We start from the raw sequence: 14,917 nt of genomic DNA, 5'->3' as shown, positions 1-14,917 counted from the left end.
AATTATCACTTCATGTCTTTGGACATTTGAACATAAAGAGAAAATCCAAACCAACAAAAAAATTACTGAAATTCAAACTGAAGACCTTCTTCCAGTGAGGCAACACATCATCTTATCCAACAGTCAAAATAGATCAGAAATGAATGTCTATTATAGTTCCCCAGAGTGCAAGGTGATGTCTTGTTTTGTTCTGTCAGACCAACAGACCAAAACCCCAAAATATTGCATTCACAATGATATAAAACAGAGAAAATGGCTCAGTTCAAAATTAATAAAATCCACCTACTAGCACCTCTAATGCTCACTGATCAACACATTGCATCTCATTTGTTTAATCTGTACAAAAATCTCCCACTATCTGGGGAGTTTTCAGATTTTATGTTAAGATGAGCTAAGCTAACTGACTGTTGGCTTTAGCTTTGTGTGTACTGCACAGACATGAGAGACATATATATCTGAACATCTAACTCTGTCATATTTTTAAAAAATGTCAAATCCTGCTTTAAAGATTGTGTTATCACAATGGTTCCTAAGGCACAGTGCAACTGAATGTTGGAAATTTCCAAGACTAGCTTGAGACTGATATTAGGGCTCTGACAAAGATGGACCCGACACTTTTTAAGGCTGTGTTCAGACCCTCAGACATTAGCTCCGTGTGGAAAAACGCAGCCCTCTCATTCATCTGAATGAGGCCAGTCCGGCAACACAGTGAGCTCCAGAAACACAATGCAGGCTCGTCCAGCAAAAAAGTTGAACCTGGCTCGACTATCGCTGCACCGAAACGTTACGTCATCCAGCAAGAAGCTGTGTTGACAAATCACATACATCGAAACACACAAAAGATAAAAAGCTTCCACCATGATAACTTTCCAGGGATGTAAAATCCTGTCTGAGTATTACAAACCGAGGTGTAGCGTTTTGGTGTCTGATAAACCTTCAAACACACGATTGGACTTCTGGGATGGTCTTTCCTGTCTCACCTGTACCTTGACAACACACCACCAACACAGCCTCCTGTGTTGTTTTAACTTAGGGCTATTTTCACTCTGAATCCCTGATAAGTGAGTGAACGCACCATGGTGCGTTCAAAGTGGAATAAAAACTGATGGGCAGAACTTAGTCAGAAACAGACTTCACGGGGATCCAAAGACACAATCTCAACTAGTTGTCTTTAGATGTGAATTCTGTCACGTCATAATCACACTTTGAACTGGTCACAGTCCGAACACTCACATCCTTCATGTCTGTCAGGTGTAGCGCTGCTTCGTCTGTCCTCCACCCTGTAGGAATAAATACAAACACAGCAGTTATCTGGACTATTCTGGTCTTATGAAGAAGGTTCAAATAATCAGACTATCTCTTCACTGAAGATAACTCAACACAACCACCAAGTTGTTAATCATCTGCTGGACTTTCCAATCCAGCTATGAGTTAATTTACATGAAGTGGGCACTTGTGGTGCATCCCAAAGCACAAACATTGCTGAGCAATATTAATATTTACACCCCAAGTTTTTGGCAAATATATATTACCCAGAAAATTTCTTGGAAGGGAAAATCAAGTTCCCTTTTCAGTTAAATATATGATTGAGAGATGCAAATGTTCCTGTTCACATTAAGGTAAATTACAAAACTGCATTTCTGCTTTCAGTAGAAACAGTCTCTTACTTTAAGTCTGAAGGTCCAGCTTCATCACTGAAGTCTGGAGGATAATGTTTGGACACACAGATGGATGCTGGAGACTCTGATTTGTCCTCTTCCTCCACACAACCTCTCATCTTCTGGATTCCAGTCAATGGGACAGTATGACCTTTAAAATCGGAGAACCTAGACACAAACATACACTAAAATATTTCAGTTAGATACTGTGTGTTGATCAACATCTTATCTGTTTTGAAATATCATTTGACAAATAAAAATGGAGGCTGTCATTAAAAATATTTGGAGGAAAGAAAATAAGTGATGGACAGATATAAAGATGTGATTCCTGGACTTCAGCAGAGGTTCTGGTCTGTATAAAGACCACCTTGTTACTAAACGTAATGATGGTTCAGTGAAATCAGAGCCAGTGATTTGCAGGCTTCAGTCAGACTGATCTTAGAGCTCTGACAAAGATGAACTGATCAATTCTTTAGTGTTGAAACGAGAGAACAAACACTTTCAGATCAGATTTGATGGTACGACAGTTGGATGAATGAAGACCACTGTCTCTATACATCTTTTAAGGCTGTCAGCTGTAATCCAGCTTTATTTCCTGCAGACATGAACAACAACAACAACAGTCGTCTTCACATCGACTCAAACACGTGATCACAACAAGCTTCTGGCTGATCTGATTGGCTGACTGTTCTCTCTCTCTCTCTGTCGTTGTGTCCGATCCTGAAGCCTGTCACCGTTCTCCTCTCACAGCTTCACTGAGGAAAGCAGCCACTGAGAAGGTTGGAGGTTCACCAGGAAATACTGGATCTTTGCTTTGATACTAACTGTGTTTAATACAAAACTGCTGAAACCAGCACGGACTGACTCCAACTCTCTACTGACCTCAGAGTCTCCAGTCTCCAGTCTGGACTCTCCTGAAGATCAGACAGCAGCTTCTGGTCTGAAGGACTCAAGGAGTTTCCTCTCAGATCTAGCTCTCTCAGATGGGAGGGGTTGGACTTCAGAGCTGAGAGCAGAGAAGCACAGCTGCTCTCTGACAACCTGCAGCTCCACAATCTGAATAAAGAAGAAATCATGTAGCGTTAGAAGCAGATTATTGTGTTTGAAATCATTCAATGTTTCATAATCTGTTCAGAGCTGAAGAAGGTTTAGAATGAAAAAGTTTAGAAAATGGAAACTCCAAACACCTGAACCCAACAGGATGCAGGTTAAAAACTGTCAAATACAAACAGTGAAAAAGAGCTTCATTAATATTAATGACAACATGCTGCTACTTCAATAAACACACAGTGACTTAACAGTGAATTAGTCAGTGCAGCTTTTTCATGTTATATTAAATATGAAGACCAAAAAGATGCTCAGTGTGGATCAGTATAAAGTCTATGTGGTCACAGATGTTTTAATGTTATCAAAATTGATTTAAAATAAAGATCTGAATGTTTGAAAGTTTGTATCCACTCTGCTGAGGAAACTCATGGACTTCAAGTGGGACTTCATTTAAAATGGTGAGATTACTCAATCCCATTACTCGCTTCTATTTATCAAAACACCAGCTGGTCTCATTCGTCTAATTCTTTCTCCCTCTCAAACTCACATACGCACACACACACACACACACAAACACACACATACTTGGACTTCTGCACTTAACCTTGTTCCTTGTTAGAGCCTGACATACAGTTCATATTTGGACATGATGTAACATGTCTGCTGCTGTTCATTATATTTTCATTTATATTTCAACTGTTTTTGACACACAGCATTATATTGACAAAACATCTTTTATTTATGTAATGTTCATCTTTTTATTTGTACCACTGATATGCCTTAAGGCTGGACAATATCTCCAGTATATTCAGATGTTACATGATATAGAGCCAGATATTATCTGAGAGTTTTGTTGTAATTCTGTGATGTAGCTCAGTTGTCTGTAACTGTTGCTGCTCCACAAAGCAAGGTTAGTAAGTTTACCACATGACTTTAAAAATGGTAAATCTGCTGAAATTTGGTTTGTTATCATGAACTTGAATTGTGAATCATAATTGAATCATATCCAAATAGCTCATTCAATGTACAGATTCAAAACACTATCATGATGATGTCATCTTTTCACACTTATCTGCCTAACTTTATAATCCTGCTTTGTGGAACAGTCCTCTGGTTAAAAGCTGCTTAACAGCAAATGATGCAGTTTTATTCAACTGAACTGTTCTGTTCTGGTCATCTGCTTTGGTTTTCTAAACACTCTTTCATATTTTTAAATATATTGTTAGTCAAAAAAGGTGATACTGTATAGTTGATCATGTCAATATTTCTGAGCCGAAGTGCCTTGTACTACTATTTCCATCAAAAAGCCAAAGACAGTTTGAGAGAGAACGCTCTGTTTCAGCTTTTTGTTTAACATACAATTGTTCTGCATGTGAAGTTTCCAACTTGATATTCAAATAAAAAGTAAAGTGCAATAAGAAGCTGTGTTTTTTTCTCTTACATTGTAATTACATGATTGAAATATCAGTGATTTAGCTCTGTTCTTCATTCCTAAAGAACATTTTGTTCTGGTTTGCATTATGTGCTTGTAGCCAGCTTTGGACACAGATTTTATGAAGAATGACAACCAGGTCTATTATAACCTTTTTCTTAACAAAAGTGCCTTTAATTGTATGTATTTCCTATGTGTTTAACCTGCTGAGTCAGTATTCATTTAGGTTAAAAAAAGGTTTATTAAAACATTTGTAAAAAAATAAAAACTAAATATTTCAATCAAACAAATCTGTCAACTGTAAGATACTGTAAAAGAAAAAAAACAGTTATATTAATAAAGCAATGAAAAACCAGATCATACTGTATTTTTCATTAACAGCACGAAACCGTAAAATTTAGTGACAGTAAAAAAATGTTAATTTTACAGTAACTTAATGGCAACCCTGCTGCCAGTTGTTGAATGTTTTTACAGGAAGTTTTAACAGTGTGTGTGTAGAGGTGTGTGTGTTTCTACTGTAGCAGCCTGGTGTCATCAGGAGATTTAATGAAGGTAAACACAGTGAACAGTGGTGCGTAACGGCACTGCGCTCTGGCGCAGCACTTCTCAGAGGCTGCAGATTTATCAACATATCAGTCCTGCTGACTTCAGATGCTGCAGGGATTTAATGAAGTGAAGGAGAAGCTTTTCATACAGTATAAACAGCTGTGGACAACAGATACTATAACAATAACCCACATTCATTTATACATCACTGCACACTGATTTACTGACTTTCCTGCTTTAACCACATTAAACCTTATTTTCTGTGCACATGTTGGTTGGAGAGTGTTTAACTGAAATAAATGATTTATATTTGAAGCATTAATCTGTTGTTGCAGCACGTCTGCATCCAGTAGACTATTTAGTATGAAACACAGGCACCTGATACTGTATCAGTAGCCTATGTGACGCTCACAAAAACAAAGGGATTTTATGAGGATGACGTATGACTGCAGCGTTCTACTATAGTCATACGTCATTGTTCAGTTTTAACAACAGCTGACATTTTTGATCTTTGAGCACAAAATTAAGTTATTTGTCCACAAATATTTGGTGAACATTGTGGCCAATCAACATGGTCAGAAAATGACTCAGAAAAATATGAAATATCTCAAAAATGCCAAAATACACTGGAGGGGGGCTTTAAATAGTATTTAAATGTTTGAAAACAACATTTGAATGTGTAAATCTGAAGGAGATTTTACCTGATAAAAATCATCCTTATGTCTGCAGTTTAGTGTCACCACAAATTTCACATCATATTAATCTCAGCACAGAAGTAAGAAATGGTGTCTGACCTCAGAGTCTCCAGTCTACAGTCTGGACTCTTCAGAAAATCAAATGGCAGCTTTCTTCCTGAACCGTTGAGACTCTTGTTGTCAGTCAGATCCAGCTCTCTCAGATGGGAGGGGTTGGACTTCAGAGCTGAGAGCAGAGAAGCACAGCTGATCTCTGACAATCTGCATCTCTTCAATCTGAATAAAGAAGAAATCATGTAGCGTTAGAAGCAGATTACATGGGTGCAAGAGCTCCGTCTACAGACGGATTTCCATCAAAAGTGAATTATTTGTTCCATCATAGTCTGTTTATTTTTACCACTAACACGAAAAAGATTTTACTCTGCCACCACATTTCTGCTTTTTTCACTTTGTAAACGATTAAACGGCGAGGGAAAGAGACGTTCGTTGTTCCAGACATCAATGCTTGTTCCAGCTTCCTGCGGTTGTTTATACATCGATTTATACGTCTGTTTTCTCCAAAATAATCAAAGGTATGGCAGTTTTATTTAATGTACACTTATTTGTCTGTAGGGATGGGTACCGAAACCCGGTATTAAACGAGCCCTGAGGATAAATGATTAAAGACTGTAGTATTGATAAACTCCGATGTTACCGGTTCTTTTATCAGCACTTTTTAATGTTTTGGTGTAATTTATTCTCAAACTGCAGCCTCTCCTCCACACACACACACACACACACACACACAGACACACACACAAACACAAAGACACACACACACAAACACACACACACATAAAAACAAACACACACAAACAAACGAACACGCACACACACAAAGACACAGACACACACACTCTCACACACACACACGAACACAGACACACACACACACTCACACTCTCTCACACTCACACAAACACAGACACACACACACACACACAGACACAAACACACTCACACACACAAACACAGACACACACACACAAACACACAGACACACACACACTCAAGCACACACACACACACACACACACTCACACAAACAAAGAGACACACACACAAACAAACACAAAGACACACAAAGAGACACACACACACACAAACAAACAAACACAACACAAACACACAGAAACACACACACACACACACAGAAACACACACACACACAGCAAAGTCAGTGAACAGCAGATCACATGTGAAGTGAAGATTACTCGAGTTGACGACAACTACGCTCGTTACTTCTTAAGTGCAATAACACCTTAGCGAGTAAAAAGCCAATACTCTATCAATACACCTGATCAACAAGCATAAACATGTAGAAAAGTGATATTTTCAACTGCTCTGTCCGCAGTCTCTCATCCACCGCTGCTATGTTTTACACAACCACAGCACGCTAGCTCGGCTAATAGCTAATTGTTAGCAACAAGCTAAAACTAAGGCTGTCTGTATGTAGTCTAACTGTTTAGCTTAGTTTGCCACCAATCTTCAAATTTGGCTCATTCTTGTAAACTCAGCTGCTGGCTGAGACAAAGCAGCCTCTCCTCTCTACCAGCGGTACCTGCAGCAGTCAATCACATCAGCAGCAGAGGGAGGAGGAGGAGGACAGGAGGAAGGACTGATACTGACTGATGTCTGTCTTCTTCTTTCTTTCTAAACTTCACTCAGTATTTTCATGTCAGGAATATTATTTATTTTATTGAAGTTTTACATTTGTTTCCAGAGATATTAATGAGTTTATAAAGTGACTTTACTGTTGTCAACATGACTGTTGCAGCTGGGCGGCTGTGGCTCAGGAGGTAGGGTCAGGAGCGGGTCGTCCACTAATTGGAAGATTGGTGGTTCGATTCCCGGCTCCTCCAGTCCGCATGTCGATGTGTCCTTGGGCAAGATACTTAAACCCAAATGTCTCCTGATGGCTGTGCCATCACTGTATGAATGTGTATGAATGATAAGATTTCCTGTGATGGGCAGGTTGGGACCTTGCATGGTAGCCCCTGTACCCATTCAGCGTATGAATGTGTGTGAATGGGTGAATGTGATTCGTAGTGTAAAAGCGCTTTGAGTGGTCGGAAGGCTAGAAAGGCGCTATACAAGTACAGTCCATTTACCATTTACTGTTGCTGCTCTAGAAACAATGTTTAGTTATATTTATAATAAAAATAAATTCTAATCCTGTTCTGAATTTTATTTTTTTTTTTAAAAAAGAATAAATTCAGAACAGAGTGTAGGGCTCGACTTTAAGGCTTGTCCGATTTCTTTATATGACAAATGGAAAAGAAATTTACTTGTCCCACCACACAAGTTAAAAGCCACAAAAAAAATCCTCACAATGTTTCATCTGCTCTGCACCTCTACTGTGCGCACTGAAAAAGAGGGATGATGCATCACAGACAGACAAAGTCTGTGACGAGATGTCAAGAGGCAGATATTCACATTTTATTACATAATGAAAAGGTCCAAACCTTCAGATGCGCAAGAAAGAAAACGGAGAAAAGAGGAGGAGGGACAGAAAGCCCAATATAGAGGTATACAGTCTAATGTTAACATAGCTAGCTGAGTAGCAATAAAGCTAATGCTAGATAATGATGCTACGATAGCTGCTGGACTCACATATCGTTACAGATTGAAGGATATGAGACTGAATGACAAGCCAGTAGCAAGCTATCTGGATAACTGCTCCTTCCTACAACGTAAGGCTTTGTGCTGAAATTTCACTGACCAATATCAGTGATAATGGATAACGCTATATCCAGAAAAACATAAGATTTCTGCACTGGGCTGCACCAACTATGTGTAAGCTGGCATGAGCCACTTGGCATCATAGCACATTGTAGTAAACTGGATCAATAGTGAAATATCATATCAATAAATTAGGTCTCTACTGGATTACTGTGTTGCTAAATGGCAGCAATTAGAGTTATGTTGTAACTTATCTCAGTGGTGAAAGCTTTTATTTTAGTGATGCATAAATCACAACTTAGAAATAATAATTTATGTTATAACTAAGTTTGAACTGACACACAGCTGGTGCAACAGGCTGCAGCAGTTGTTTGTCTACTCTGCAGCTACATGTTTTTGCTTGTAACAGGCTGATATCTACTCTATAACTGTCCAGATGCACTCAGGAAATATCTGCAGAAGCCTCCAGCTGCTGGAGAGGTTACATCTGATCTCCCATCTACACCACTCTCTGAAGCAGGTCAGTTCAGCCACTTATTTGTGGTCTCTGTGTAACTGATAATACACCGCTATGTTGTCTTTATTATTATTATTATTATTATTATTATTGTTATTTGAATGTCACAGTTACACCTTGTTAATTTCACGTCAAATATCAATATTATGTGTAATTAAATGATTTCTTACATACTTGTGTTATCATGGTAACACTAGCGCAATAAAATATATTGAGTCATAAATATAATTTCTATATTATAAAGGGAACATAGCTAACTTAAATACTAATCAATATTAGACTGCAACCATCTATATTTATTCAAGTTGTCTACAGGACACATTAAAGCTAGAATAACTTATTCCATCTAAAGTAATTTAAACTTGGATTCTTCACCTTGTTTCACTCATGTAATTGAACAGTTCTGGTCAACCGTTATCTATAATTTATGCTTCAGATGTGTTTATTGTCTGATGTGTTGTCATTTATGAATCATTGTGTGTCCTTACTAAAGGATTAATAACTATATTTGCATGTATGTTTAGATTTACCTGCAGGTGAAGCAACAACAGACACAACAGACACTTCTACTACTCTACAGCCTGCAGACACCATCAACTGGAACAGATCCTGAAGTATGTGAGTCCATCAAGGCAGCAGCTATAGATCCTGCTGACTGGCAGCCCTGTCTGATATGGTGAGGACAGAGATAGTCAGCAGAGGCCATATCAGCTAAAATAAGACTCGACATTTACAAAATGAGAGGATGGGAGAAGTTCCCATCACCACCACTTCTACAGAAAATAAGTGAATGGAGAGAAAATCAAGAGAAGTTGGTTGGGTATATTCCAAGAAAAAATTTAAAAAAGGTCTTTACTGCTTCTGCTGCAACCTGTTCTCACAAAAAAACTACAAACTCATCAGTAATTGATTTAATGACTGGAAAAATTGCAGTGAAATACTCAAAACCCACGAGAACAGTCCAGGGATCTCATTTGTTGAGTAAGCAGGAACGGGGCCTGAAAGAGGCGTACGCCACTTCCCGAGCAAAAGTTGAGATCTATAAAAACAAACTTGATGGGACAATGTGCGCACTTGCACCTAAACTCTTACCCATGTGTAGGAACATTTTAGAGACAGGGGAAATCGACGATGCAGGATTGAAGTGAATTGAAGCCAGATTGTATAATAATCCTCTCACACATTTAATTTCACTTAATATCAAACATCAATTATAGATCCACATTATCATAAACACTCAAACCAGCAGTGTTATCTGTACTTTGGCTTGTAGTGAGCCATAACTTCCATAAACATCTTTCAATTTGTAAAGATATAAAGCAACTCAGATCTTAAAGTCTGCCCAACATTTCATCAGTGCTGCCTCACCCGGAGCACAAAGGAGAGAGTCAGTTGTGGAGCAGCAGCAGCTGAAATGAATGATGTCAGGATGTGGCAGGTGGCAGGATTCTGCAAAGTCTGGGTTGCCTTTCTCCAATATTAGCTAAGCATGAAAATACTGATTGATTTTCACCTTAGCCACGTTAACTTACTGATGAAATGATCATCATTGATTGTAGAAATCCAAGATGACATCAAATAACTTCAACAAACGTAACTAAAACATATTTACAGGACAGAGCGTTAATAGATTTTTAATATTTGGTTATACTGTGCATATATCACCAAGTATGAGTTCCCATGTAGTTTATATGTGTAAAATGGCTACAGTAAACACGGCTGTATTGTCAAGCACAGAGACACTGGAGACACAGCGGTGGCTGCCACACACACTCTGCCTTCTCCAGTCACCTCACCGGCTCATCTTCACCACCTGTGCTCACTGTGTCAATTAGAGAAATACCTGTATGCTGGATTTTGGAGTAAATATAAACTAATATAGTGTTTATTGTATTTTACATATTGAGTGAGTGGTGTAAAAACTACTTATACTGGTTAACTGGGAGCTGGCCCACTGCAGGGTGTGTTAAACATTTAACCAGAGATGTCTGACTTAACAATTCACAGGAATGTTTATTGAGGTTGTATATGGTTGTTTTGGGTTACACACATAATTTCAATGCGTCTGAAAACGGGGAAATAAAACGTTAAACGTCTGTTCATGCCTGTTGCGGTCCTTCCTCTGCTGCTGCTGAGCACAAGTGACAAGAGAGGCTCCGATACACTGACTCTCAACACTGATTGGCCAGGCGTCTAAAGACAGAGAGAGTGATTGGTGCGGCGAAAGAAACACATGTACATGAATATTCATGAATGCCTTTGCATCGACCATTTATGGTTGAATGTGGGCGTGTAGAGGGCGGGATATGAGGCTGATCCATGAGCGCACATTTCCAGGTGGACTGTGATTTATAAAGGGAAATATACGTGCATTCGTGTGTACGCATGGTTTTATAAATCTGATTATTTTTCAGTGCGCGCCACTTTCGGCTTTTGTGCGCACGTACAATTTTAGTGTGGATCCTACACACTGTTTTATAAATGAAACCCCAGAACATTGTGGGCACATGACATCATGGAAGGAGTCATCTATCCAGTGTAATCTATCAATAACCAAGTGCCAGCGTCTTGGATGTTACTAACAGGTAAAGGTAGTTAATAATAGTAATATTTAACAATTGATTCATTCTTTGAAACGTGATTTGTTTGTTTGAAAAGTAATTGTAATTTATAAAAATATATATTTTTGTCTTGAAACCATTGTGGTGTCTGATGTTTGTTGTCCATATTTTTACTGTAGAATGAGCGGGTGTGTCATGGACTCATGGTTTGGGCTCTTTGTGTTTTTTCTTCTTTTGGTTTTCTGTGTTACACTTGTGTTGTCCAGTCTTTTTGCTCATTCATGTTATTTGAGTTGCATCTTTGAAAGACTGTATTAGATTATTGGTTAGCTTGTAGTGCTGTGTACCTAGGTTGATTTATTCAGAGACAGTTTGATTTATGCTGGCTTGTTATTGAGTGCTGTTGTGTTTTCTGGGTTTTACTTTGCTCTGTGTTTCTCTTGTGTGTTCCTTCACTCCTCCTGTTTTCATGTGCTCCTCCTCTCACCTGCCCTGCAGTAGCCTCATCGGTCCTGCCCTGCTCCTAGTGTCTTCCCCAGCCTATCAGCTCCCAGCCTGCCCTTGTATTGTGCCACCTGTTCCTTGTTGTCTGATTACTTCAGTTTGTATTGAAGTTCAGTTTTCAGTTCAGTCTTTGTCGAGTCGTCTGTTCAGTTAGTCAATTCTGTTCTGTCGTGTTTGCTCAGTTTCCTTCTCACTCGATTTTTTTTTTTTTTGTATCTTGTTCTACTCAGCTCATCCTGCTTTTGTTTTTTTCCTGCCAGTCTTTGACCAGTGGTTTGGGGGGGGGGGTCACCAAATCCTGATCTCTCCTAGGGAACCAACATGGCTAGAGCCGGCCCTGCTGTCAGATTATTTAAAGGAAAGCTTTTACATTTTCAGAGTGAGTGAAGAAATCAGGAGAGAGGAGACAGAAGTGAGGAAGAATTGCAGGATGTAACTTAATGGTGTTGAAAGAAAAACAAGGAGAAAGTAAAGAAGTGATTGAAAAGGAAGAAGGTGCAACTGATTCAAGATTTAAAGAAACAGTTGAAGGAGTAAAGAGAAACACACAGAGGCAGCCCAGGCGTCAGGTGATGGAGAGACATGAACACATTCAAAGCAGGACGCAGAAAAAACTGTTCAGGTCTGACTTCCACCTGTATCTAGATGAATTACTGTTCTGTAAATATGTTTAAAGGCACAATCTGTTATCCAAACTAAAGGACATCCTAACAAACAAAAGTCAAAGCACAAGATTCAAACCTGCTATAAAAGGACTTACAGATGTTTTAACACAGGTACTAACACTACACAACAACTCTGTTAACATGATGTTTTCTTCAGCTGTTAGAAGGTCGTTGACCTCACTAACTGTTGTAAACACAGCACTAAAACTGACACTTTCAGTTATTAGGAAACAAAATGCTGATTCATCTGATTCATTTATAAGTCAAACTGTTGTCTTGATTTGGCTTTAAGTTGAAACAAATTAATTCCCCATCAGTCACTTTTGTTATGTTGTTATATTACAAACATTGATCTATATTAAGGACCATATAGAGGCTGAGAATCCAGATTTGTTTTTCAGATAGAGACTGATTGGTCCATCTATCATCGGTAAGGCCTACGTTTATTTATGTGTTGTAAATAAATACTGTTAATATTTAAAAATTAGGTAAATACTGTTAATATTTGTTTAATATTTATTTACCTATTTTTTGTGCACTTGTTTCATTTCAGCTCAGTGTAGAGAAATACAGCGATACAGACAACCGCCTTACTGCGTATCTATGACGACACTGTCGACACCACATATCCGTATCTGTGACACGCCTGCTCCGTAACATAACTAGTAGTTTCAGGGGGCCTACCACCCCCCCTGAAAACAATCCTAGTAGAAACACTGTCAATCATTATTATTAAACGTCAGAAGGATGATCAATAATTAATCTATAGAGCTCATATTGAAACAGACTTTACAAAGTGCTTCACAATTCAGGATCAAATGAAAAGATCATTAACAGGGAAGTAATGGCTTGAATAAAATTCATAAATTGAATCATTTATATGTTGACACTGTTTGGATGCTTTCAACTGTTTGTTGGTCTGATTTCTACGTTCACAAACAAAATGAAAAAGTAAATTATTGTCATTTTTACTCTGACAAGTGACTTTTGTGGATGTGTAACAGTTAAAAAAGACACTTTAATAATTCTTATTTCCAATTTGTGTTTGTGAATTTTATCTCAACGAGGAATTTTTATTCATTAATGTTTCCTGTGGAAATGACCTTGCTGCACATCGTCCCTTCTGTTCCTCACAGAGCTGTTTTGCATTGCTGAGGGTAAGTTGTGTGGAAAAATGCTGCTGCGATATTTTATTGTTTTCTATGGAAATTGAACCGTTTATGTTGTAACATTTAATGCATATTGTTTACTGTTAATACTATAACTCTATCTAACTCTTATCTATCAGATGCTGCAGGGATTTAATGAAGTGAAGGAGAAGCTTTTCATACAGTATAAACAGCTGTGGACAACAGATACTGTAACAATCACCCACATTCATTTACACATCACTGCACACTGATTTACTGACTTTCCTGCTTTAACCACATTAAACCTTATTTTCTGTGCACATGTTGGTTGGAGAGTGTTTAACTGAAATAAATGATTTATATTTGAAGTATTAATCTGTTGTTGCAGCACGTCTGCATCCAGTAGACTATTTAGTATGAAACACAGGAGCCTGATACTGTATCAGTAGCCTATGTGACGCTCACAAAAACAAAGGGATTTTATGAGGATGACGTATGACTGCAGCGTTCTACTATAGTCATACGTCATTGTTCAGTTTTAACAACAGCTGACATTTTTGATCTTTGAGCACAAAATTAAGTAATTTGTCCACAAATATTTGGTGAACATTGTGGCTAATCAACATGGTCAGAAAATGACTCAGAAAAATATGAAATATCTCAAAAATGCCAAAATACACTGGATCGAGGCTTTAAATAGTATTTAAATGTTTGAAAACAACATTTGAATGTGTAAATCTGAAGGAGATTTTACCTGATAAAAATCATCCTTATGTCTGCAGTTTAGTGTCACCACAACTTTCACATCATATTAATCTCAGCACAGAAGTAAGAAATGGTGTCTGACCTCAGAGTCTCCAGTCTACAGTCTGGACTCTCCAGAAAATCAAACTGCAGATTCCTTTCTGAACCGTCCCGACTGTAGTTGTGACTCAGATCAAGCTCTCTCAGATGGGAGGGGTTGGACTTCAGAGCTGAGAGCAGAGAAGCCCAGCTGATCTCTGACAACCTGCAGTTCTCCAATCTGAATAAAGAAGAAATCATGTAGCGTTAGAAGCAGATTACATGGGTGCAAGAGCTCCGTCTACAGACGGATTTCCATCAAAAGTGAATTATTTGTTCCATCATAATCTGTTTATTTTTACCACTAACACAAAAAAGATTTTACTCTGCCACCACATTTCTGCTTTTTTCACTTTGTAAACGATTAAACGGCGAGGGAAAGAGACGTTTGTTGTTCCAGACATCAACGCTTGTTCCAGCTTCCTGCGGTTGTTTATGCATCGATTTATACGTCTGTTTTCTCCAAAATAATCAAAGGTATGGCAGTTTTATTTAATGTGCACTTATTTCTCTGTAGGGATGGGTACCGAAACCCGGTATTAAACGAGCCCTGAGGATAAATGATTAAAGACTGTAGTATTGATAAGCTCCGATGTTA

At 38.3% G+C, this 14,917-nt stretch overlaps 1 protein-coding gene across 5 annotated transcripts in view; it reads right to left on the bottom strand.

Moving 5' to 3' along the window:
- Positions 1-14,917, bottom strand: part of LOC121891796 (NACHT, LRR and PYD domains-containing protein 12-like) — a 98,212-nt gene that overhangs the window by 8,930 nt on the left and 74,365 nt on the right. For all 5 annotated transcript variants that reach the window (XM_042404368.1, XM_042404371.1, XM_042404367.1 and 2 more), the window contains 5 exons: positions 14,324-14,500; positions 5,478-5,654; positions 2,541-2,714; positions 1,668-1,826; positions 1,234-1,280 (listed from right to left, as the gene is read on the bottom strand). In XM_042404368.1, the coding sequence (XP_042260302.1) occupies positions 1,234-1,280; positions 1,668-1,826; positions 2,541-2,714; positions 5,478-5,654; positions 14,324-14,500 (734 nt within the window). The remainder of the gene's footprint in view (positions 1-1,233; positions 1,281-1,667; positions 1,827-2,540; positions 2,715-5,477; positions 5,655-14,323; positions 14,501-14,917) is intronic.

The sequence above is a fragment of the Thunnus maccoyii genome, chromosome 24, assembly GCF_910596095.1.
Source record: "Thunnus maccoyii chromosome 24, fThuMac1.1, whole genome shotgun sequence".
Lineage (NCBI taxonomy): Eukaryota > Metazoa > Chordata > Actinopteri > Scombriformes > Scombridae > Thunnus > Thunnus maccoyii.
Note: the sequence above shows the minus strand (reverse complement) of the source record. Positions and strands in the feature narration are given on the sequence as shown.